The sequence below is a fragment of the Eptatretus burgeri genome, chromosome 6 (genome assembly GCF_056783735.1).
Source record: "Eptatretus burgeri isolate ZD-2024b chromosome 6, Ebu_testis_v1, whole genome shotgun sequence".
Taxonomy (NCBI): domain Eukaryota; kingdom Metazoa; phylum Chordata; class Myxini; order Myxiniformes; family Myxinidae; genus Eptatretus; species Eptatretus burgeri.
In genome coordinates this window covers 108,751,310-108,777,982 of record NC_140966.1, presented here as the reverse complement: position 1 = coordinate 108,777,982, position 26,673 = coordinate 108,751,310, and the positions used below count along the sequence as shown (strand labels likewise).

The following is a 26,673-nucleotide window of genomic DNA, read 5'->3' as shown; positions in this document are numbered from 1 at the left end:
CTCAATCACCGCAGGTTGGTCGGTGGTCTTTCTGTCTTCTACCGACTCCTCTCCAGCCTTGCCCCCCTGCTCTCTCTGTGATTTGTCCCAACCACATTTCCACAGGTCGCTCAAGGTCCGCCAACAACCCCCTTCTGGTAAAACTACCAAAATCACGAATCACTGCTCATCTTCACTCTTTCATTCCTCTTTTTTCCCGCCTTTGGAATAAACTTCCTCACTCTATTCTTTCCCATTCTTCCCTCCAGGCTTTCAAAACAGCTGTTCACCACCACCTCTTATCTTCCCCCATCCAAATCCTCGATCTTTTCTACCCCGATAATCCACCCAGGCCCACTTCCTTCAATTCTCCTGCTTTCCTCCCTGAAAGTCCCTTTAATGTCCATCTTCCACTCGCCATGTTCCCCGTCCCACCCCCATCCCTCGCCCTTGCACAGTTCACCTGTGTCTGTTCCCCAATGTTTTGTCCCTTCCACTCCCGCCCCTCTTGTCTCATGCCTCCTTGCTGTGAGTTGTGTGTTAGCTCTCATACGAGCCTCGACCAAGGTATACAAAAAAAAAAAAAAAAAAAAAAAAAAAAAAAAAAAAAAAAAAAAAAAAAAAAAAAAAAAGGTGGGGAGAGAAAGCGATGGGTTTTGGACACAAGATTTAGCTGCAAACACCGAGTTTAGGCATTTCGCCTTTTCATGTGCGGCATCAGCAGTGCGGCCATTTGAGGTAAGGGAGGGATGGAGGAGGAACATACACCAGAAACAGATTTGAGTAGATGCCACCAGGATTTTGAGGAGGGAGAGAGGTTTGAAAGTTCAGACGAGCTTAGAAAGATGTTGTTTTCTGGCTCTCCTGAGGGTAGATACACACTTGTTCTGAGCTTTATGGAAGGAACTGAGATTACCCTCAGTTGGGTTTGCTTTCCATGAGACAAAGGCAAGTTGTTTCAGGACAACTGCCTTGCCACAAGCTTCCGTGAACCAAGGGCAGGAGGAAGGGTAGGACAACTGAAGACGAGAGGGGATAAATCTGTGCATGAGGGAGAGCAAGTTTCTTTGAAAGAATTCCCAGGATGAGTTGATGTTGAAGAAAATAGCGATAGGAGACCAGTCTATAAGTTTGATGGCTCCTTGGAGACCCTGCCAGTCAGCTTGAGTGAAATGCCAGACTCGACGGTGGTGAGGTGGTTCTCTGATAACAGCCAGAGAGATGTCCACTTTGACAAGGACGTGGTCAGAATAACCGATTGGAGCGGAGGAAGAGCGGCAGATATTGTCAGGGAAATTTGTCAAAATCAGATCCAGAAGAGATGGAGTACCATTGGTTGAGATCCGGGTCGGGAAGTTGACAGATCGAGTCAGTCCCAATGAGTCGCAGAAAGCTTTTGCTGAAGTGCCATGACAGGTGAAAGAGGTACCCACACCTCGCCAACTGGCATGATGACAATTGAAGTCACCACATATGAGGAAGAGAGAGTTTGGATGAGAAGATAGAAGTTGGTCCATGTTTTCAGATAGTGAAGTGGGAGTGGAGGGGAAGCCATAACCAGAGGTATTCCTGGGGGTGTGGGGGAGTGAGGAATAGAGTCTTTGATGAAGAGAGAAACTCCTCCACCAGAACGAGGCTCAGGTCTGTCATACCGGAGGAGGGGGTAGCCAGGGAGAGATACTTGGGAGTCAGACACGTCTTGTGGGAGGAAAATTTCTGTTAGGCAGATTATGTCTGGTTTGTCAGTGGCAACCTGTATGAAGAGATCTGAAAGGTTTGAGCAAAGGCCCCAGATATTTGAGGTCCACACTGTTAATGATGAGGGAGGGGAGGAGGCTTTGGGTACAAGGGGTGGGAGGGGAGGGGAGGGTGGTACAAGGGGTGGGAGGGGAGGGGGAGGGTGGTACAAGGGGTGGGAGGGGAGGGGGAGGGTAGGACAAGGGATGGGGGATGGAGGTAAGGAGGGTTGTTGAAGGAGTGTAGGGGATTGCAGAATAGCTAGGGGAGGGGCCGGATGAGGAGGAGAAAAGGCTCTGTGGTGCTGGGGGCGAGGTGGGACAAGAGAGAGGGAAGAAGGCAGTTGAGGATTTGAGGTGGTGGAGTGAAGAGATGGAGGTGAGAGGGCAGTGGAAGGAGGCAGCTTTGTGGATGAGGGGGGGGGGAAACTTTGAGAAGGATGAGTGAGGGGGGTGAATGGTGGGATAATGGTGAATGGTTGACTCAGCCTGTCTTCCTTCCGAGGTCGGTGAAATGAGCACCAGTGTGCTGGTAATACGGACGGATCACTGCATCAGCGGCACAGCCATACCCCCAGAAAATGATGTCACCAAGCAGCCATAGGCTGTATACCAATAAATAAATAGAAACGGCGGGAAACTTCCGAAAATGTTTTTTTTTTTTTTCTACAACCTTTAAAATATTTATTAAATCCCCATTGAATTATATACTTGAACACTGTATTACACATCACCCTGGTGGTACTTTCAAAATCCTCCAGTTTTGCAAGTAATGGACAAATATGCCATTTTCCATCATCTCAACCAATCAAACGTGCTCTCAGCGTGGGGGAATGTCGAGATTCAGACAAAGTGGCAGCTTGTAGGAAGTGTGTGTGTGTGTGTGTGTGTGTGTGTGTGTGTGTGTGTGTGTGTGTGTGTGTGTGTGTGTGTGTGTGTGTGTGTGTGTGTGTGTGTGTGTGTGTGTGTGTGTGTGTGTGTGTGTGTATAAAGACAAAGCAAGAGTTTAAAACACCCTTCCCATGTCCTTTTCTCAAGACTGAGGTAAGGTGTTCTGTTCCCCTCATGTGCTGCCTTTTTGGCTGCTGGTTGCATCATTGCAAGGGGCACGGCTATGCCACTAATGCAGTGCCCCTATTACCAGTACACTGGTGCTCATTTTTCCAACCTCGGAAGGATGACGGGCTGAGTCAACCCCCTGGTGTTAATTCAGCAGCCAACAAAGCTCAAACTCAGGACCCTAAGATCCCAAGCCACCACCCTAACCGCGAAGCCAACACCAGGTTCAGGTGTTCTATGAACTCTCCAGTTATGTCTGCCACCAAAGGGTGGGCGGAGGTTATGTTTTCACCCCGTCTGTCTGTCTGAACAGCACATCTCAAAACGATGGATGGATTCGGATGAAATTTGGTGGACAGGTTGGGTTTGTGACGAGGGCAAACTGATTCGATTTTGGTGAAGATTTGGATCCGGATCCTACAAGTTTTTAAGTGTTGAGATTTTTAACAGATGTGCATCCATTCTTCACCATTAAGAGATGATGGAGCCAAAAACTATAAATAACACGATATCTCAAAGTTGTGGATGAGTTATGACAAAACTAGGTGGACGAGTTGGTGACAAGAACAAGTCGATTTTGGTTCAGGTCCGGATCCAGATCCGGCCCATCTTGTCCAATTTATTGTGTAATTCTGTTCAGTTTTTTTTTTTTTGAGAGAGATTTGCAAGCCTCTACATTTTTGGAAACTAGAGTATAACCATCCAGAAAACCAAGGTTTCCATTTTCCCGGAAGTATGTATGGTGGCCATCTTGGATTTTCTTCAACGACCACGAATGAAGGCATTTTTTCTCAATATTTCAGCTTCTAAGCCACCTACATTTTCTTGATTTATAATGGCAGCTAAACCTACATTTTCATGACAATGTTTCCCTTGACTACAGAGCAAGTTATTATGTTGTTACGTTAATTTAGATTTTGTAATTGATTCAGTGAACGGCTTAGTTTGGGATTGTACTTGGGCAACATCTATGAATAATTGCATCGAAATGGCCTGAAAGGAAAGACTATCAGGTGTAATATCATAGTATAATAGAACACAATATGATAAGACAAAATCATTCACTGTGAAACATTAATCATTATAGTCATCATCACTCATCAATCAATGTAGTGTCCTGAGAATCGTCATCATTCTGGCACTCTGTGCTGCACAGAGAGAGAGATCTGGAAGAGGAACAATCTCCTCTGCACTGACATCTGACCATCTCAACGATGGCCTTGGAGGCTGGGAGGACATCCGTTGTAATCGGCTTCACTTGACCATCGGTGTCCTTGTAGAAGCCCTTCTGAAGTGGATCCAGGATCTCCTGCTGAGCAATGCTTGCCTGACCCCATACTCTGGCCTGGATATGTACTCTCAAGATGTGCTGTTTAAGAGCGCAAAGGGTATGAGGAAGTTTGGGACTTTCTGCCATGTGCTTGCAGAAAAGATGCCATCACAGTTCAGGGGATGCTCTCAATCTGGATGCGTTTTGATGAGTAAGCAGCACACACAAATGCAGCTAATGTAGCCATACGGCATCTCTTCAGTCACTTCAGTGGCTTCTGCAAGCATCTGCAGAACCTTTATGACATCTTCACCTGCAGACAAGTTGTCTTGCCTATATTCGAGAGAAACTCCCAGTGGTGTCTGCTCCTGTGAATGCATGGAAGGCAGGCAAAGCCTTTGCCTTTTCTGCACCGAAAGCTGTCCATATTGGCTCCACTTTAACAACTCCAGAAGTCATAGAAATGTAGATGTTTCTTAGCAGGAGGTCATAGTTTGCTGTGACCAGCACCAGTACATCAGTGTCTGGAGAGAATAATACCAACTGTGCATCGGGTGGGTTTTGATGTGATGCCAGTACTGGCAGTTGAATCAGCAGCGTGTCATCTTTCTTGTGGTTGTCCTCAAAGATCAGTTCCCTGTTGCTCCTCGTCTGTCCTGCAGCAAATGTGATGATCAACTTGGGAGAGTCCTTGTATGATATGTTTTTTGCTGCAAAATACTCAATGATATCAGCCTTTGTTTTGTCATGGGAAAGGAAGTGGCTCATGGGGATGTGTATGATGTCTGTGTCATCTTTGATTTGATACTGGACTGGGTCCTGTCAAAGTCTCCTTTTCTCCCTTATGGTACTCTTCAGAGAATCAACCCTGGAGGTATCAAACATGAGAATGACCTCATCACAGTCAATCGTTAGAGACATCAGCCTGTCTTTGAAGCACCCACCAAGATCTTTCACGGTCACTATTGTTGCAGACTTCTTTATCAGTTTCTGCACAAGCACCATACCATCCACGAGAGCAATTTTTCGACTGTGATTGGGATCTTCATTGAATGTGGAGTCGATGGTTTGTGTGTCCATTGCATCTTGCTGCTGGAGGCTTGCAACTTGGATCTGTTGCTGATCTTCCCGAGATGTTTCAGCTGTTCCCAACTTCTCGAGGTGGTGGATCAACTTTGACTTGTCTGTGCATTGCAGCATTGTGCTATCTGGGGCAAGCAGTGCCCTTGGTGTCAGAGTGAACTCATAGTTTCCAATAGTGCGTTTCTGATCAATGTCTCTGCTTGATCTGCAAAGGACCATATGCCATCCATACAGATCCTTGGTCTCCTTCAGATCGACAGTATTGTCTCTCAGTTTCACAGGCATGTACACTTTCTTCACTGGTGCCCAAAAGCTGACATCCCTGTTGATTCGCTCCAACACAAAATCTTCATAGAGCTTCTGACCAGTGACATCAATGTTTAATATCTGTGGTACATACTCATCTGGAATGTAGGCATGGCTGATCAGATCAGATTCAGTTTCAAATGGATTGCCGTGACAAAGTATCGCCGCCTTGATTTTGGCGACTGCATCATGCTCCCTGTTGACTGCACTTGGCAAGATCACAGAGGATCATGACCTTGGACCATCTTCCATTCCTTCCTTTTGAACTCGAGACTGGCTTGAGAGTTCTGGTGTGGCCATGAAGAATCTCCATCTAGCATTGGCGTTGTTCGAGATGCCAACGAGCCCAGAGTGAATCTTCGGCCTGTGCAGATGTTCGCACGCATGGTCTGTACCAATGGATACAAAAGGAATGTCATTCTTGGTGACTCGTATGTTGCCTGCTCCAGGTTTTCTATCCATGTCTCAGGTCATACATGTCGGTGATGTATCGGGTCCAGAATCACTTGTACTTGATTCGGTCCATTGCAAAGAACAGGTTGCCCAGTGCTTCTCCAGCTTCAGTATGAAGCATCAGATCAGCGTGCCGAGATGTTGCCACAAAGAACAGGATTGTCTCCACATTGTGCGTGTAGTTCATCATCGATATGAACATGGCATTCTTCGATCTCTCTGCTTCTCAGTATTGACATTTCATGTTTGTATGTGTTGTACACACTAATCCCATAAAAATACCAACAAATAGTTTGACAAAAGGCATAATGGCCCCAGAAGTGGTTGCACCACATAGCTGGTACCATTGGACTCTTGATGGTTTTGAAGCTGAGATGTAGAGGAATACCTAAGAATGGTAATGTTTGAAAATCCAAGATGGCCATCATACATACTTCTGGGAAAATGGAAACATTGGTTTTCTGGTTTGTTATACTCTGTGGTTTCCAAAAATGTATCGGTTTGCAAATCTCAAAAAAAACACTGTACGACAGCCAAGCTCGGAACGTAGTGAACTGGACTAATCAGTGGGATATACAACGGAAACTGTTTAGCGTGGTGGAGGTACGCGCTCTACCGCGAGCTGTTCTTGTTCATGTTGTGTTTTTAATGAACACTTTTTACCACAATCTGAACGTTTCCCGGCCCTATCGGTGCGTATCCCCACCAACCCCACCCACCCTTCACTTTGCATCTCTTGCTTGACTGTTTTCCCCCTCTCCCTCTCTTGGATGCCCTTGTATCATTGTGTCGCACGTGTGAAAGGCTTTTACAACAGTCGTACCATGGGTATTCTGTTGGCCTGAGCTGCAATCTCTAGGAGAAGCTGACATTGACTGGTTAATAATACCGCAAGGTGGTTAGCAACAGCAACTAAGTGTGGGGAGTAGATAGAGCAGGGAGAAGCAGAAGAAAAGTATTTTGCTATCTCTACCACCATCAAATTGCATCTGTGTTCCATGCACACAAGAGGGTTGACACCATCCAGTTATAAATCACAGAGTTGTGGTATGACGTACCCATAATGTAAAAGGTGCCATCGTCCTGGCACTGAACAGTGACATGTTCAACATACAGATCCATAGGAATTGGTCCAGGGGACGTCGCATTCACGGAAGGACTATCGTTCTGCGCACACATAAGAGGCACAAACAACTTCAGATGCAAGAAAGATTATCATTCCATTAAATATAACTTTAAAAGGCCCATCTCGATTGGTGCCTTCCAGGGTTTGCAGGGAATCACCTTGAGGTGGATCTTACAGTTGATGACTTCAATCTGCAGTGGGAGCACATCTGGGAACACCTCGTCCTCCAAGAAATAAGCAAAGTTGGTAAGCGAGGAGAGGTGCAGTGTGCAGCACAATCCACAGAGTCGAGTCTGCAGGAATCCGTTTTGCACGGATAATGGTGAATGTTTCCCAGCACAAGGCCCAATTTCCAACCGCAGAGCGACCTCGTGCACATCGTCCGTCAATGTCTTACTGCTCTGCGCGTGCCATCGTCTGTCTCCAGAACCTATTAAAACACAGGGTGGCAGCACTGTGGGGGAAGCACACCAACAGCAAGGTCTTGCAAGAAATCTTTGGAATCAGTTAATCACTTGGCAGTCTCCAACACATGGCATTGTGAGATCACAACATCCAGCCAATTCTCGGGACCTACCGGCACTCCTCTTGCTCAAGAACTCCTTCACATTTACATTTCCCAACTCCTCTGGCATCACACGCTGGGCCAGCAGAGCAACTGTCATGTCAGGACCAGCAAAGTTCACTTGGCAAGTCACTCCTCTTATGGAGAATATCAGAACTGAAGCCTGCAAACGGCAATCACACAATAGATAGAAGGCCATTGAGCTCTTCAGGGGTTCACTGCTGGACTTTACCACACTAATTATGTTCATTATCAATCCTCCATCAAAATAAATACATTTTGCGAATCAAATATTCATCACAGTCCTTTTCTGGAAATGGTTTTACATTTTTCAAATAAAATACAGCAATCCACAAACACAAATTCCTTAATTTATCTCCCACGTACAGCGTGACCAAGTTCCACAAACAGGAGACAGGAGAGGTGTGCATTAAGCCTGGATTCTGGAAGTTTAACCAGAAGGGCATGACTGGAATTACTGGGTTACTGGTTACTCTTCTTCCGTTTATCCGTCACACTGTTTTACAGTAAAATACAAGTTTTCAGATTACCCCTTCAGCCAAATCTAGGTTGCATCACAGTTCCTCATTGCCACCAAATCGGTGGTCACAAGGGTGGCATTTATTTTCTACAAGGGTCCAGACTTGTGGAGGAGCTGAAAGACAAATGAGAGCAGGTTCATAAACAACCAATTTGTAGGGGTTGAAGGTGGTGTGTGGATGGGACAGATAAACAAGGACAAACAACACAAACACGAGCAACAATGGCCCGGAGAGGAACAAAATTGGAAAGAGTGAGTGTGGAGCAGATTATGGATGTGCTTGGGTGAGTAGAGAGGAGATCGTGGATATTCATGGGTGAGTGTAGAGGACATCGTGGATGTGCATGAGTGAGTGCAGAGGAGATCGTGGATGTGCATGGGTGAGTGCAGAGGAGATCGTGGATGTGTATGGGTGTGTAGAGGACATCATGGATGTGCATGGGTGAGTGCAGAGGAGATCGTGGATGTGCATAGGTGAGTGCAGAGGAGATCGTGGATGTGCATGGGTGAGTGCAGAGGAGATCGTGGATGTGTATGGGTGAGTGTCGAGGAGATCGTGGATGTGCATGAGTGAGTGTGGAGGAGATCATGGATGTGCATGGGTGAGGGCAGAGGAGATCGAGGATGTGCATGGGTGAGTGTAGGGGAGAGTGTGGATGTGCATGGTTGAGTGTAGAGGAGATTGTGGATGTGCATGGTTGAGTGGAGAGATCGTGAGTGTGGAGGAGATCATGGATGCGCATGAGTGAGGGTAGGCGAGATCATGGATGTGCAAGGGTGAGTGCAGAGGAGATTGTGGATGTGCATGGTTGAGTGTAGAGGAGATTGCGGATGTGCATGGTTGAGTGGAGAGATCGTGAGTGTGGAGGAGATCATGGATGCGCATGAGTGAGGGTAGGCGAGATCATGGATGTGCATGGGTGAGTGTAGAGGAGATTGTGGATGTGCAAGCGTGAGTGGAGAGGAGATTGAGGTTGTGCATGGGTGAGTGTAGGTGAGATTGCGGATGTGCATGGATGAGTATGGAGCAGATCATGGATGTGCATGTGTAAGTGCAGAGGAGAGCGTGGATGTGCATGGGTGAGTGTAGAGGAGATTGCGGATGTACAGTGGGGAGAACAAGTATTTGATACACTGTTGATTTTGCAGGTTTTCCCACTTACAAAGCACATAGAGGTCTGTAATTTTTATCATAGGTACACTTCAACTCTCAAAGACGGAATATAAAACAAAAATCCTGAAAATCACATTGTATGATTTTAAAATATTGTTGCGGTATTCGCGCCCGCCGGCGTGCTGACGGCCACGTAACTCGAATCGCGGCACGTCGCCCACCGGACGGACAATCCAGTCGTGACCCTCTCGGACTAACGCCGGGAACCAGTCACGGGTGGACCTTTCGGTCTCACCGCGATCGAGCCAATCAGCCCCCGCGTGGGATAGGGTTGCTCGCCAAATTTGACCTACCTAAGTACCCACGCGGAGGGTAGACCGGGCGATCGCACCTCGCCGCAGGTCGACTTCGGACACGGGCCACTTAAGCGACCCGTTCCGTACTATAAGAATAACCGAGCGGTGTTATCGTCGACCTCGACGGTTCGATTAATTATCGGGCGTATTCAGCCCACTACCAACCCTTTACGTGAAGCAAGATGGGGGATTCAATAGAGGAAAAGACGAAGCGAAGCGGGAGAACAGTTCAATAATAAAGCACATTTATTCGCGGCACACGGGAAGCACACATATACAATTCCACCAAATGCACACAGAAAAGAAAAACACAATGCAGAGCTAATACCGACTACCGAGCACACGGCAACACTTATACAATTCTACTTCACAGACGGCGCCGACAACACATACCCAAAACCAAGGAAAAGAAATACCCTCAAGGATGAGGCGGGCCTGAGGCCGAGACCGGGTCGGCCTACCCGTCTGGTGATGAGACGCGGAGCGGCGATGGCGCCTCAACTCCGCGGGCCTCGCGGACAGTGTCTGGTAGGGGGTGGGAAAGGGGCCCCCTTTGGTCGCACTATCTCAGCGCGGGGGGAAACAGGAGGGGGTTGCTGATGCTCGGGGTATAGAGGATCTTTATTATCCCGCGACGAGCGTCTCCACCTCGGCCAGGTCGCGCTGTCGGCCTCCCTCGGGTGCAGCTCCCTGCACGACGCGAGCACCCCCCTCGTCTGGTGTCGCCGCCTTTCCACAGCTCCGTCCCCTCCGTTCCGACTCCAACGCACACGACGAGCAGCTCCACCGCCCGCGAAGTCTTGACTCTCTGTTTCCGACTCTCCTACTCTCCTACTCTCCTACTCTCTTACTCTCCTGACTGACGAACACGGTCCTTTTATCAGCCCCGTAGCTTCGCCCTCTCATCTTTGACCCCCTCCCTTCGACCTTTCACCTCGCTCCCCATTGGCCCGAGAAAAAGTGGGCGTGAAGGCTTTTTGATCCATAAATTTGCATATATCGATCGCCCTGGGGGCGGGGCCAATTCGCCCCTCGCCCACCGATTGGATGGCAAAAAGTGGGCGTGTGTCGTTTTTGATCCGTTTTTGAAGCACAAAATCCGTGATTTTGTACACGCTGTTCGGCGCGCGCCCTGCATGAGTCCAACACCGGTACCCACAGGCGGCGCAAGAACGGTGGCGATGCGACGGTTGCGAGGTGTGACGTGAAGGTCGTGGCGGTTGTGGTGAAGCGGCGTTGTGGTTGGTGGTTGATGTTGTGGTTGTGGTGGTTGATGTTGTGGTTGTGGTGGTAATCATGGCGGTTGGTCCAAAATAAAGATAGCAAAAGAAAAACGGCTATCCTGAAGAGTCGCAGCACACATAAATGACATGTATTCCCACTAGACAACGGGTTTGGGCCTAACTACACATGTACTTACCGAGATATCTCACCTAAGGGACCTGAATGGTGGTTTGCGAATTTGGTAACCACAACAATATTTAATTTGCATTTTATTGCATGAAATAAGTATTTGATACATCAGAAAAACAGAACTTAATATTTGGTACAGAAACCTTTGTTTGCGATTACAGAGATCAGACGTTTCCTGAAGTTCTTAACCAGGTTTGCACAGACTGCAGCAGGGATTTTGGCCCACTCCTCCATACAGATCTTCTCCAGATCCTTCAGGTTTCGGGGCTGTCGCTGGGCAACACAAACTTTCAGCTCCCTCCAAAGATTTTCTCTTGGGTTCAGGTCTGGAGACCAGCTAGGTCACTCCAGGACCTTGAGATGCTTCTTGCAGAGCCACTCCTTAGTTGCCCTGGCTGTGTGTTTCGGGTCGTTGTCATGCTGGAAGACCCAGCCACGCCCCATCTTCAATGCTCTTGTTGAGGGAAGGAGGTTGTTGGAAAAGATCTCGCGATACATGGCCCCAACCATCCTCCCCTCAATACGGTGCAGTTGCCCTGTCCCCTTTGCAGAAAAGCATCCCCAAAGAATGATGTTTCCACCTCCATGCTTCACGGTTGGGATGGTGTTCTTGGGGTTGTACTCATCCTTCTTCTTCCTCCAAACACGGCGAGTGGAGTTTGAACCAAAAAGCTCTATTTTGGTCTCATCTGACCACATGGCCTTCTCCCATTCCTCCTCTGGATCATCCAGATGGTCATTGGCAAACTTCAGACGGGCCTGGACATGCGCTGGCTTGAGCAGAGGGACCTTGCGTGCGCTGCAGGATTTTAATCCATGACGGCGTAGTGTGTTACTTATGGTTTTCTTTGATACTGTGGTCCCAGCTCTCTTCAGGTCATTGACCAGGTCCTGCTATGTAGTTCTGGGCTGATCCCTCACCTTTCTCATGATCATTGAGGCTCCATGAGGTGAAATCTTGCATGGAGCCCCAGACCGAGGGAGATTGACTGTAATCTTGAACTTCTTCCATTTTCTAATAATTGCGCCAACAGTTGTTGCATTCTCACCAAGCTGCTTGCCTATTGTCCTGTCGCCCATCCCAGCCTTGTGCAAGTCTACAATTTTGTCCCTGATTTCCTTGGACAACTCTCTGGTCTTGCCCATTGTGGAGAGGTTGGAGTCTGATTGATTGAGTGTGGACAGCTGTCTTTTATGCAGATAACGAGTTCAAACAGGTGCAGTTAATACAGGTCATGAGTGGAGAATGGGAGGGCTTCTTAAAGACAAAACTAACAAATCTGTGAGAGCCGGAATTCTTCCTGGTTGGTCGGTGATCAAATACTTATTTCATGCAATAAAATGCAAATTAATTATTTAAAAATCATACAATGTGATTTTCAGGATTTTTGTTTTAGATTCCATCTTTCACAGTTGAAGTGTACCTATGATAAAAATTACAGACCTATACGTGCTTTGTAAGTGGGAAAACCTGCAAAATCGGCAGTGTATCAAATACTTGTTCTCCCCACTGTACATGGATGAGTGTGGAGCAGATAGAGGATGTGCATGGATGAGTGTGAAGCAGATCATGGATGTGCATGGGTGAGTGGAGAGGAGATCGTGAGTGTGGAGGAGATCATGGATGTGCATTGGTGAAAGTAGAGGAGATCATGAATGTGCATGGGTGAGGGTAGACTGTAAAGGAGATCGTGGATGTGCACGGGTGAGTGTGGAGGAGATCATGGATGTGCATCGGTGAGTGTAGAAGAGATCGTGGATATGTATAGGTGAGTGTCGAGGAGATTGTGGATGTGCACGGGTGAGTGTAGAGGAGATCGTGGATGAGTGTAGAGGAGATCGTGGATGTGCACGGGTGAGTGTCGAAGCGAATATGTTCCAAGTAGCTCACCAGCATTCCATCTTGTCCATTCAGCAGCAGCCAATAGAGAGGACTATTTTCATCACACAGCCACCATGCACTCATGTATTTCTTTAAAAGTCTCTCATTTCCATTAAAATAAATAAGAGAGTTGAATGTAAAGGGTGTCTGTGATCCTTTGTACTTCCATTGCATGGATTCCAGTCTGGTTTCAGGATCCCACTGCTGAAGCCAACAAGTCACAGGTTACCAGACAATCGATAAAGTTAGGTGGACCTGCATTGAACAATTTGAGAAGCTCATCACAAAAAATGATCATGAGCTGGGATTTTAGCCACTCATCTTGCTGAGACTTTGGACATTCTCAAGTGCTTCTTGGATTAACACACAACCCGAGGAAATTCCAGGTTGGACATTTACATTATCTTAACTAGTGATCTTCCCTGATTACTGCCAAATCTTGGCAACAGTTTGTGGGTTTCTCATCTCCCAACTGCTCTGACCTGGGTTCATCTTCAAGGGACACACATCCATGCTCAAGTCAGCCTTACATTTGGCGACTGCAGAGAGGACTCGATTTTCATCACACACAACCACCATGCACTCATGCATTTCTTTAAAAGTATCTCATTTCCATTTAAATAAATAACTTGACAGGCCGATGCTCAATTTTAACATCATCAACACTTACATGATTCAGCAAACAGCTAGATTATACTGGAATAACAAACAATGACAGATAACGAGCACACATTTAAGTATACCAGCAAAACATGGTATAAGGGTGAAAATGTGTAACTCGGTCATCAAACTTTTAGTATCGATGGGTGTGAAGGGATTACCATATCTTGCACGGAATTCCCACTCCATGATGGACTACTTTCTGGGGAGAGACAGCGCGAGGCCTTTTCGCCCAGTGCTCCGTCTGCACTCTCCGCTGGACTCTGTGCGCCACAGTCTTCCGCCGTGGGTTCAACCACCTCTGTATAAGGTAACAAGACTCACTTGTCAACGCAAAGCATGCTCACACTGATTATCATTTTATTTTTTGTACACAAAGTCGAGCCTCATGGAAGAGATAGCATTAGTACACTGAACCTATCAGGACAAAAAGAACAGTTGAGAGAGTGAGGGCAAACTTCAACAACAGAGTTGGAGTAGAAAGAGAAAGACTTGGACAAACAACGGATGTGTGGAGGAATGAGGTGCAGGAGAGGATGCATAGGGCGGACGAGATGGATACAGAAGGAAACTCTCAGGAAGGAAAACTGGAAATTTGGAAGCGTGATGGGTTTGGGGGGGGGGGTGAGGAGGTTAACAACGGTAGAAAAATCTATCATGGTTTTGGATTGGGGATGATCTGAGATGGTGGTGAACTGCTGTCTTGAAGACCTGGAGGGAAGAATGAGATTGAAGAGAATGTTAAAGTTGGTTCCACAGGCAGGAGAAAAAAAAATGGAATAAATGAGTTGAGGTGAGCAGTGATCCTGGATTTCGGTAGTTTCACCAGAAGGGGGTCTTGGTGGTTGACAGTGGACTGTTTGTGCCGTGCAGAAAAATGGGGGAGGGGGACAAAGCACGGAAAGAGCTGAGGGGGCAAGACCAGAAAGGAGGTGGTGGAAGACATGTTTTAAATAAAAATAAGAATGTTTGAAAACCCAAAATAAAAATAAATCAGGTATAAAACTCATATCTATCACCAATGGTTCTTAAACTGAATGAGTGACAAGCCCCACAGAGAGTGGGGGAGGTGAGGGGGGTTGGGGGCAGGGGAATTTATCCTGGGAGGTGGGGTGTGAAGAGGGTCTCGAATGTAGATTCCTTTTCTTCCACCCCCCTCAAAATGTTGTCACGTATTATTGGACAATGTTTGCTACCTTTTCATCAAGGGTCGTGGGGGCCGTAAGTGTTGGGTGTCTCAAAGGGTCTTCAAGGATCGCAGGGGTATCAAGAGTCTTTGGGTTCTGAAGGGTCTTATAGGTCGAAACAGTGTTTCAGGTATTCATGGTCCTAAAGGTCTTGGGGGTTTTGGATATCTTTCAGGGCCGTAATGGTCTAGTAGGGTGTCAAAGGATTTTCAAAGGTCTAAAGGGACTCAGCAATCAAAAGGGTCAATCGATGTAAAAGGTACATTCCAAAAGTACGTAATTAATAAACGCACAGTCGTGGCCAACAATATTCACACCATTTTTTACACTAATGCACATTTATTCCAGAAAATTGTTGAAATTTTAAAATCTTAAGATATCCACAAATGTATTCTTTGGTTTGCAGTGGAAAAAACAAACAAAAAAAAAAAGCTGAAAGAATTACTAAATCTTAGCTTATTTCACACAGAAATCCTAAAATGTCCCTGACAATATTATTCGCACCTTTTAGAAGTTGTGAGAAATAATTAGATTTCAAGCAGGTGATTCTCCTTTACTTTGGAATTGAACTCACCTGTGGTGAGTTGCAGGTGCCTGCAATATAAAAAAAATCACTCATTCAACCAGTTTTAATAGAGAAAAGGAGTCATTCTGGTGTTTTGTGTTACTGTGTGTAGCACAATGAGCATGGAGAAAAGAAAGAAAGAAAACCAGAAAATTGTCTGAGGAGGTCAAACACAAGATTGTAGCCAAGCATGGACAATCTCCAGAGACCTTGATGTTCCTGTGTCCACCGTACGCAATGTTATCAGGAAGTTTAAGGCCCATGACACCGTAGCCAACCTCCCTGGACGTGAAAACTTGATCGAAGATTGCAGCGAAGGATTGTTCGAATGGTGGAGAAAGCACCTCAATCAACTGCCAAACAAATTCAAGCTGACTTTCAAACACAAGGTACGACAGTTTCAACTCACACCATCCGTCGTCAACTCAATGAAAGGAGGTTCTATGGTAGGAGACCCAGGAGGACCCCACTGCTGAGAGAGACACATCAGAAAGCCCGATTGGAGTTTGCCAAAACACACCTGAACAAGCCAAAATCCTTCTGGGAGAATGTCCTGTGGACAGATGAGATCAAATTCGAGCTTTGTGCTGAAGCACATCATCTCCATGTTTACAGAAAACAAAATGAAGCCTTCAAAGAAAAGAACACCTTCCCTACAGTCAAACATGGAGGAGGTTCAGTGATGTTTTGGGGATGCTGTGCTGCCTCTGGCACAAGATCCCTTGAATATGTGAATAACATCATGAAATCAGGAGATTACCAAGGCATTTTGGAGCGCAATGTTCAACCCAGTGTCAGAAAGCTGGGTCTCCGTTGAAGGTCATGGGTCTTGTATCAGGACAACGACCACAAACGCACTTCAAAAAGCACCTGGGAATGGTTCAAGAGAAAACACTGGACTGTTCTGAAATGGCGAGCAATGAGTCCAGATCTAAATACCATTGAACACTCGTGGGGAGATCTGAAAACAGCAGTTGGGAGAAGGCACACTTCAAATCTGGGAGAACTGGAGCAGTTTGTACAACTCGAGTGGGACAAACTGCCAGTAGAGAGGTGCAGGAAGCTCATTCATGGATACAGGAAGCGCTTGACTGCAGTTATTTTGTCCAAAGGCTGTGATACCAAATATTAGGTCGAGGGTGTCAATAATTTTGTCAATGCCATTTCTTTTTATTTACTGATTTAAAAGGATATCTTCAGACCAAATACTTTTGTCAATTTCAATTTGTTTTTGGAGAAAATTGTGTTATATGAAAAAAAGTGCAAGGGTGGCCATGACTACGTGTGGTCAGCGTGCAACTGACGTTCAAAGAGTACATAATTAATGGACATCATCTGACATGCAGACGTGAACTGAGCTTTATAGACACAGTGCCTTCAGGAAGTATTCACACCCCTCGACTTTTGTCACATTTTCTTGTTTACAGCCTGAATTTAAAACAGATTAAATTTAAATTTTTGTCACCAATCTACACGAAATACCCCATAATTACAAAGTGAAAACAGGTTTTTGGAAAAGAATTCCAAACTATCCTTTATCAAGAAAACCCGAGAGAGACAGACTCCTTCATTCCAACCACCGTTTCTCTCTCAAACCTACTGCCTGACATCACCCCATCTAATCGTGAACCTCGGGGGCATGGCCTGCTGGTTACGATTCCTGGGAGGTGGGGTTATGTCTGCTCAGAAATGATCGGGCTCTGTCAGCAGCTGGGTCGGCCGTTGTTGTTGTTGTTGTTGTTGTTGTTGTTGTTGTTGTAAAAACATGGTCTTTTTATGGCCAGCCTTGTAAATGTAAAAACGGAGGAAAAGGTCAAAGGGGGCAATCATGGACTGGGAGAAACTAGCCTTAGACCCTACCTAGTTAACACGCACCACCCCCCACATGGTGACATGTAAACAATCTTAAGCTCACAGTTTCCCCTGACTTAAATTACACCGAGACGTCTCCGACCTGTCCACGGACCATGCCACACGAAACAATCCTATCTTCCGATGGGATTCCTCCATCTACCCCCACAAACGTAACAGTATCATAATTCACTACTCTTTTTTGACCTTGACAAAATTAAGATTGTGACCCAATTATAGACTAATATTTTTCGTTTCAGGGGAGGCCGGGGGAGTCTTACCCTTGGCGATTGCATGCCTAGTTGTTGTTGTTGATTATCTCGAGCCCTCCCATATTATCAAATGCCATTCCATCACACACCATTCACTGGAAAATCCACTGGCTTTTAATATTCCAAGAAAAACGGCGTTTGAAAACCAGCATCCTCCACAATATGGACTAACTTTTGTTCCAGCAAAATGCTTCTGCAGCTACTTTCCAGAAGTGTTCATACAAAATGCTGCCACCATTCCATAGCCCAACTATCACGACTCAGCCAATGAGAAAAGGAGTTTGGATCCCTTCAATGAATCCCCCAATTCAGATCCCAAAATTCACGAGGTACTTCCTTAGGCCGAGGAACAGGTCGAAGGTTTTACTGCTGTGCCGTCTTGGCAATTCTCTCGTATATTATTCCAAATTAACAAACTCAACATGTCTGACTTTCACTGCAAATCAACAACTCTCCATTCAGTTGACTCCAATTGTGTGTGTTTCCGCTCATTCTGTGGGGGTGAAATCAAGAAGGTGTGAACATCTCACTTCCCTCAAAGCAGAACTAACAATCTTCTAATATACTTACTAACCTTTCATGGAAGCGTCCAGGTTGAGCAAGATGAAGTTATCCGAACCATCGCTGTCCAGCGAAATGGTGTCATCCGTAAGGCAGCCATCAGACAAGGCAGTCTCCAAGGACATCTCAGAGATTGTACGTGGGACGAGTTTGAACTTGCCCTGTGGAAAGTTTTGTGAAGTTTGCTCCCATGGCCTCAGCAGGGCTTCTTTGCTGCCAAGAAAGTACAATAACATCAACTCTACGTATCACAGAGTTTAAAAAATAAAAACAAAAACATCATCTCCAAAAAACTTAAACCCAGAGGATCGAAGATTCAAGTGTGAGGTTAATCACCACGTTCAAAATGAGACGATGAAAATCATTAGCAGCTCATCCTCACCACAAAATAGTTCAACCTGCTCGCAGAGCATCCTGGCTTTATTCGGTGACATGTCACAATTGATCCTTTGTCTTAAGCTACCAAGTGCATCGAAAACTACCCTGACAACACTTCCATCACCTAATTGTACAGTGTACACTTACTCTCAAGGATGCATCACAAACAAAACAACACAACAGCAGCACACCAAGGTTCTCGAGTCAGGGTTTTGAGAGGGCGAATCACCCCCAGATTGGAAAGCCAACCCATAACAAATGTATTTCCTCACAAACACGTTTCCTCTTTCACACCTGGAAAATGAGCCTGAGTAATCTGTCAGGTACAGATACGAAAAGGGTGGCCAAGGTTCATTGGTATCATTTGAAAGTTCGATCCTTTCAGCCCAAAACATCTCCAAATGGAGGATCCACAACCTGTTGCAGGTCCACATCAGTAGATTGCTCAACATCAATGGACCCACAACCTCAAAGTTGTGTCCAGACAGTCCGTCAACACAGCAATGTAACATCCTCATTTAATTATTACTTTTATTTAAACTATTACTACATTTGAATAACTTTAATCATACACCACTTTATATGAAATAAATATATCAAGTGATAAACACTTTACCTTGTAGACATATCCATAACACAGCACCTCCATCTAACCATCCACTCAAACTGTCATTCAAATCGACAAACTGTCATCAATAACGGATTTCAACATGCTGCACTGCGTAACCTCACAACCACCAACAAATTAATTTATGGCTCATTTAGAATGTATTTTATAAATAGTATTTTTTTTTTTTTTAATATCTAAATACCTCCTTTACTTAATACATTACGTGTGTGTGTGTGTGTGTGTGTGTGTGTGTGTGTGTGTGTGTGTGTGTGTGTGTGTGTGTGTGTGTGTGTGTGTGTGTGTTTTAACCAATAATATTAAGTGAAGACTACCTCATTAAAACAATTAATTCATTATTATTATATCAAATACAATGCAAGAGGAACTTGTTTGCATGAAAACCAATAAAAGGTGACGATGAAGTCCCAAAGACATTCCCACAAGACCTGCTCAAACAATCAGCCCCAAATATCCTCTGTTTAACATGATGGGAAAACCTTCTCAACACGTTCCACAAAATCATCCTTTGCTGAAGAAATTCTTGAAAATCTAAGTTGCTGAAATGAAAAGACAGTGAACCCCATTTTAATTGGAACATTGTTACCTGGAAAGGTGTCCAAGACTTCCGGGAAACTGAAATCATCAACTTTATGATATACAGTATATGGGTAAAGATTAGAGATTGTAAAAACTGTAAGATACTGGTAGGATGCTTTTATAGGGCTCTGAGTGTGAAGGAAGAAGAGGAAGGTAGAGTACATGAAGAATTCAAAAGGGCATGTGGTCAGGGAAGAGTATTGATGATGAGGGATTTTAACTTGCCAGGGATAGATTGGGTGGAGGAACAGGGAAAGGGCAGAGCGGATGAGGATTTCCTAGTTTTAGTCCAGGATTGCTTTTTAACCCAGTTTGTAGATAAACCCACGAGGGGGAGTGCAGTGTTCGACCTCCTTTTAAGTAACGATCCCAATATGGTGGAGGAGGTGGAGGTTGGGGAGCAATGAGGAGCAAGTGACCATAACATTGTGTGTGCAAAAATTCTGTTAATGGTTAGAGTTCAGGATAGTAGGATAAAGCCATTAGATTTCAGGAAGGTAAACCTTGAGGGCATGAGGAGAGAATTGGGTGATGTAGATTGGGAGACTAACAACAGGACAATCAGCATCAGAGAAATGGGAAACCTTTAAAGACAAAATGTGCAGAGTAAGTACATTCGAATGAGGTGTAAAACTAGAAGCATAAAGAGGCCAGGGTGGTTGAGCAGTGAGGTAAGGAACGCTATTAAGGAGAAGCAAAAGGAATTTATTAGGTGTAAAATAACAGGACTGGAGTTAGATTTATATCACTACAGAAGTAAACAGGCATGTGAAGAAAATAACTCGGCAAGCCAAAAGAGAGTATGAAAAGAACATGGCTAAGAATAAAAAAACATAACAGCAAGGCTTTCTTTAAGTATATCAGGGGAAAAGAACAGGTGAGGACCAGTGTGGGCCCATTGAGGAATAGCACTGGGAGAGTGGCAAGTGAGATGGCAGGCTTATTAAACAGGTATTTTTCTTCAACTTTTACACAAGAACAGTCAGGAGAATTGCCAGTAGCTGAGAGTATCTATCAAGGAGGTGAGAAAGGGATTTTACAGAAGATCCAGGTTGGAGTGGAGGAAGTAAAGGAACAGCTTGGTAATCTAAGAGTACATAAGGCCAGATAATATTCACCTGAGCAGGTAAGCGAGATGTTAACGGATATTTTCAATAGCTCACTGGAGTTAGGACAAGTACCGGAGGATTGGAGAGTAGCAAATGTAACACCACTATTTAAGAAAGGATCCAGAGAAGAATTGGGAAACTACAGACCTGTTAGTTTGACTTCAGTTGTGGGGAAGGTGTTGGAGACATTAATTAAGGACCAGATGAGGAACCATTTAAACAAATACAAACTAATTAAAGGTAGTCAGCATGGGTTTACCAAAGGAAGTTCCTGTTTAACAAATCTTTTAGAGTTCTCTGAAGCAGTGTCTGATTGGGTGGATGAGGGAAAGGCAGTGGACACAGTATATCTCGACTTCAAGAACGCATTTGATAAGGTACCACATCGGAGGTTGTTAGCCAAAGTGAGGGCTTGTGGAGTGGCTGGTCAGGTGGCTAATTGGATTGCAAACCGGCTTCGTGGTAGGAAGCAAAGAGTGGCTGTGAGTGGATGTCTTGCCGGGAGGATGTAAGTAGCAGGGTACCTCAGGGATCAGTACTTGGACCATGACTATTCATTATTTGCATCAACGATTTGGATAGTCGGGTAAAGAGTAAGCCTTCCAAATTTGCAGATGACACAAAGCTTGGAGGTTAGGTGAATAGCAGAGGGGGTGGTGATCAGATTCAGGAAAGTATTGATGCTTGTATAGATTTGGCAAAAGATTGGCAGATGGAATTTAACCTGAGCAAGTGTAAGGTGTTGGGGATGGGAAAGAACAATGAAAATAGAGATTACAGGATGCAAGGGGTAATTTTGGAGCGTGTCACACAGGAGGATCTGGGGGTGGTAATAGATATGGGAGGTAAACAGGCAGCACAGAGCCAGGTAGGTATAGGTAAAGCAAATAGGGTTTTATGTTGTATTCGGAGGGGGATCATTTATAAATCAAAAGAGGTGGTGTTAACATTGTGCAGGAATTAAGTGAGGGCCACATCTAGAATATTGTGTGCAGTTCTGGTCACCACAGTTCCAGAAGGACATGGATGCCAGAGAGAGGGTTCAGCATCTGGCTACTAGATCGATTCCGGGCCTAGCTAGATTCAGCTATGAGGAGCGGCTGAAGGAGACAGGGCTTTATTCACGAGAAAGGAGGCGGTTACGAGGAGATATGATGGAGATGTTTAAGATAATGGAAGGTGTTGATAAAATAAGTGAAGATGAATTATTCAACAGAGTAGAGAGTGATCAGACCAGGGGCCATAGCCTGAGAGTAAAACAGAGGAGAGTAAACACGGTCGTAAGGTAGGGAACTTTCACTCAGAGAGTCGTTAATGCATGGAAAGGTCTCCCTGGAAAGGTAGTAGCAGCAGAAAAAGTAGATAAGTTTAAATTAGAATCAGATAGGTACCTGGAAGTATGGAGATCAAGGGGTATGGGGATATTGATCAGACTTTTAGGTAGTTTTGAGCATTGAGGGGTGATTGTGTGCACGTGTACGGGGTGTTGTTCGTGGGGGTCTTGTCAAGGGGTGGTTGTGTGGTTGATGTGTGTTTTTAACTCAAGCCCATGCCCCCTCCCCTGAGGGGAAGAAAAGGAAAAATAAAAACAAAATACAAAAACTACCAATATATATATATATATATATATATATATATATATATATATATATATATATATATATATATATATATATATATATATATATATATATATATATATATATATATATTGTTGTGGTTGACGAAATTCGCAAACCACCATTCAGGTCCCATAGGTGAGATATCTCTGTAAGTATATGTGTAGTTAGCCCAAACCCGTTGTGTAGAGGGAATAAATGTCATTCATTCGGGTTGCGACCCTTTTAGATAGCCGTTTTTCTTTTACTATCTTTATTGTGAACCAAGCACGTCTCAACAGCCATCACACAACAACCACCAACCGCAACGCCGCTTCACAACAACAACAACAACAACGCCAACAGCCACGACCTTTACCGTCACATCTCGCTCTCGCAACCATCGCATCACCGCCATTCCCGCGCCGCTTGTGGGCACCGATACTGGACTCGTACAGGGCGCGCACCGAGCAGCGGGTGCAAAAACACCAGCCTTTCCGAGAAATCGGATCAAGAATGATTCACGCCCACTTCTGTTCCGTCCTATCAGCGAGCGTGGGGCGATTTGGCCCCGCCTCCAGGCGCGTCGGAGTATAATCGCTATATGCAGATTCGCGGATCAAGAATGATTCACGCCCACTTTTCCTTCGTCCAATGGGCGAGTGTGGCTCCGCCCCCGAGCCGTTCCTGATCCAAAAATCTGCATATGATTTCTCCTGTCGGACTATAAAGCACCGAGCGCGGAGCGAATCGGGGCAGTTGGGAAGAGTTGAAGAGTTGAGAAGAGGAAAGAGTTGGAGAGTTGTGGCGGTGGCGAAATCAGTCGAGAGAGTGTCTGTCGGGGTCCGGAGAGGCTGGAGAAGCCAAGAATCTTTGTGGAGGTCGGCGCTCGTGTCAGAGTCGGGGAGCTGCGGAGAGGGGAGGCCGGTAACGCGGTCGAGGTCGCAGTGGCGTCGCTCGTCGCGGGACCCAAGCCAGCCAGATATCCTCACCCCCCCCGAGCATCAACAACCCCCCCCCCCGTTTCCCCCCCACGCTGAGATAGTGTGAGAAGGGGGCCCCGTTCCCACCCCATTCCAGGCAGTGCCAGCGAGGCCCGCGGAGTCGGGGCGCCGCCGCCATTTTGCGGCTCATCACCAGACGGGTAGGCTCGACGCGGTCTCGGCCCCAGGCCCGTCTGCCCCCTTATCGTTGAGGGTGGCCCCTTTTTCTTTTGCTTTGGAGTATATGTGTTGTCGGCGCCGTCTGTGAAGTAAAACTGTGTAAGTGTTGCCGTGTGCTCGCGTAGTCGGTAGTAGATCTGCATTGTGTCTCTTTTGTTGCATTTGCTTTTTGTGCAGAATTGTCGTGTTACTTTTACATTTGCTTTTGGTGCATAATTGTTGTGATTGTATATGTGTGCTTTCCGTTTGCCGCGGAATAAATGTGCTTGATGTTGAACTGTTTTTCCCGTTTCGCTTCGTCTTTTCTTTTAATTGAATCTCCATCTTACTTCACGTAAAGGGTTGGTCGGGGCTAAATACGCCCGGTAATTAATCGGAACCGTCGAGGTTGACGATAACACCGCTCGGTTATCCCGATAGTACGGAACGGGTCGCCTAAAGTGGCCCGTGTCCGAAGTCGACCTGCGGCGAGGTGCGATCGCCCGGTCTACCCTCCGTGTGGGTACTTAGGTAGGTCGAATTTGGCGAACAACCCTATCCCACGCGGTGGGCCGATTGGCACGATCGTGGTGAGGCCGAAAGGCCCACCCGTGACTAGTTCCCGGCGTTAGTCCGAGAGGGTCACGACGGGATTGTCCGTCCGGTGGGCGACGTGCCGCGATTCGAGTTACGTGGCCGCTCGCACGCCGGCGGGCGCGAATCCGCAACAATATATATATATATATATATATATATATATATATATATATATATATATATATATATATATATATATATATATATATATATATATATATATATATATATATATATATATAGTTACGGTTGTGGAAATTCACAGAACACCATTCCCAGAGATCAGTTATGTCGATAAGTGTGTGTTCAGATTAGATTTCCCCACCGATGTCTAAAGGGATTTATTTGTGTAACCGGGCTGTGATCTTTGAGTCAGCCATTATTCTTTTGCTATCTATATTTTGGAACAACCACATCTGAACAACCACAACCGCCTCTCAACAACCACAACCGCCTCTCAACAACCACGCCATCTCCACCACAGCGCCATCCACAACCACTATCTCAATAACCACGCCATCTCCACCACAAAGCAAACACAACATCGCCTCACCTTCATCTCCATTGCGCCGCCATCTTTTCGCCAGCCACGGCGAATCCCACGGACGAGCAACATCGCCGCCGACAGACGCGAGGGTTCCCTGTTAGAACGGGAGCCGACGATTCCTGCAACGTTCGCGTGGTTGACGATTTCACCCACGTCCGCGCATGTCCGAGCTTCGCGAAAAGATCAGATCAGAATCACAAAAGGGGCAGAGCCAGCGGGAGTGAGAGGTGAGTGGTGAGAGATCAAACGCACACACGGACCCCATATAAAGGCGCGCTGAACGCCACGCAAGCAGTATGTCGGGGAGCTGCAGAGAGTGGAAATCGGGAGTCGAGCTGGCGTCGAGTCGGAGGAAGCCAGCAGTCCGCCTAGGTTCAAGTCTAGTGGAGGGTAGTCGGAGCTCGGAGCGCAGCCAGCCTGCCGTGCCGCGCAGAACCACGGGTCGGTGGAGAAAGCCGGAGAGAGGTCGCCAGCCAGCGACAGAACGGTCCGAGCCAACGCTGAGGAACGGGCGGGCTCTTAAAAGAGCATCAACTCTTGAAAGAGCAAAGGCCCGTTCGTTCCTCTGAGGCGTCGTCGGCTAGGCCGAACCACCAGGCCGCACGGCGGGGCCTGGGCCAAGCAAGTCGCGCAGCGCCAACTGCCGTGTCGACGAAACGTCGAGGGTCAACCAGCGAGTCACCACGAAAGTGGCAGGTAACCAGCACGGCCTCTCGGAGCTCCTGCGGTCTCCACAGCTCCGTGAACTATTAAAGGTCCACGAGGTCCAGTTCTGCCCTTTCCTTTCCTGGGGTTTTTCTTTGTATGAATGTCGTGGCGCCTTGTCCGTCAAGTAATGAACTGTTAAGTGATTGTGTACATAACAATAGAACGGTTGTAGTTCTTTGTCTTGCTCGTTCCTGCATTGCTTTATTTACTACATGATTACATACGTGTTTGATTGCATACGTGTATGACTGCTTACGTGTGTCCAAATAAATGTCATTGTGTGAATGTTCACCTGTTCGTTGCGTCCTTTCCCTCAATTGAGCTGCCGTATTGCGTTCGGGATATTAGCTGGCTTTTAAATAGCCGATAAAGTAATCGGATCCGGCGGGGCTTGGCGATATACACCGCTCGGCAAATCGCAAACGGAGCGAGCTGTTTAAGTGGCTCATTTCCAAGCAGGTCCCGTTGAGGTGTAAATCCCCGGCATTTCTGTCTGCGCGCATACTCGGGTAAATCGACAATTCGGCGATCGGACCCTGTCGCGCGTGGACAGAATAGTTGGCTGATTTACGGTGTGATTAAAAACATACCCGTAGCTGCATTTCGGCGTTGATCCGAAAGCTGTGACTAGGTTTGCCACGTCCGGTGGGCGCGCGGCTCTGATTAGTTAAAAGCGGTCGCTCGCAAGCCGGTGTGGTGGGAAGCCATAACAATATATATATATATATATATATATATATATATATATATATATATATATATATATATATATTTCATTAATTAAAAACTTTTTTTGCATTATCTTCCTTGGATCTTATGTAGATGGGTTTGTGTGGTGTTCGCACAGGCATGATGGGCTGAATGGCCTCCACCTGTGTTGGATTTCCTTGTTATAAAAGCACAGTCCATGAAGCAGTCTGTGAAGCCGTGTGACCATGTCGATTAATTACGTACTGTCTGAACGCCACCCACGTGCGTCTACTAATGATGTACTATTGGAATGTACCTTTCAACCGTTTAGATTGCTGAGATCCCTTCAACCGTTGAAGACCCCAAAAACCCGAAAGCTCGAAAGACCCAAAAGACCTCAAGGACCCAAAAGACCGAAAATACCGAAAAGACCCATTAAGACCCTTTTTATCTTTAAGACCCTGAAAACCCCATTTCCATTGAAGACCTTGAAAACCTCTTTTCCCTTTAAGACCCTTTAGAACCCTTCACTGTTTTGACCTTTTATATCCTTTAGACCTCCTAGAACTTAACACCATTCAGACTTCTTCCACCCTTCAGACAGTTTGGACAGCTTGGACTGTTAGAAATTAGAAATTATAGAAATTACAGATCATTTAGAAGATCATTTAAGAGCTTGAGACCACTTGGACCTCTTTGAAGACCCAGATGACCAAAA

General features: G+C 46.0%; 1 protein-coding gene across 3 annotated transcripts in view; it reads right to left on the bottom strand.

The window, feature by feature from the left end:
• Positions 1–26,673, bottom strand: part of LOC147025572 (bridge-like lipid transfer protein family member 3B) — a 131,399-nt gene that overhangs the window by 4,201 nt on the left and 100,525 nt on the right. For all 3 annotated transcript variants that reach the window (XM_085886672.1, XM_085886673.1, XM_085886674.1), the window contains 5 exons: positions 17,993–18,192; positions 13,705–13,844; positions 7,590–7,740; positions 7,171–7,442; positions 6,945–7,053 (listed from right to left, as the gene is read on the bottom strand). In XM_085886672.1, the coding sequence (XP_085742798.1) occupies positions 6,945–7,053; positions 7,171–7,442; positions 7,590–7,740; positions 13,705–13,844; positions 17,993–18,192 (872 nt within the window). The remainder of the gene's footprint in view (positions 1–6,944; positions 7,054–7,170; positions 7,443–7,589; positions 7,741–13,704; positions 13,845–17,992; positions 18,193–26,673) is intronic.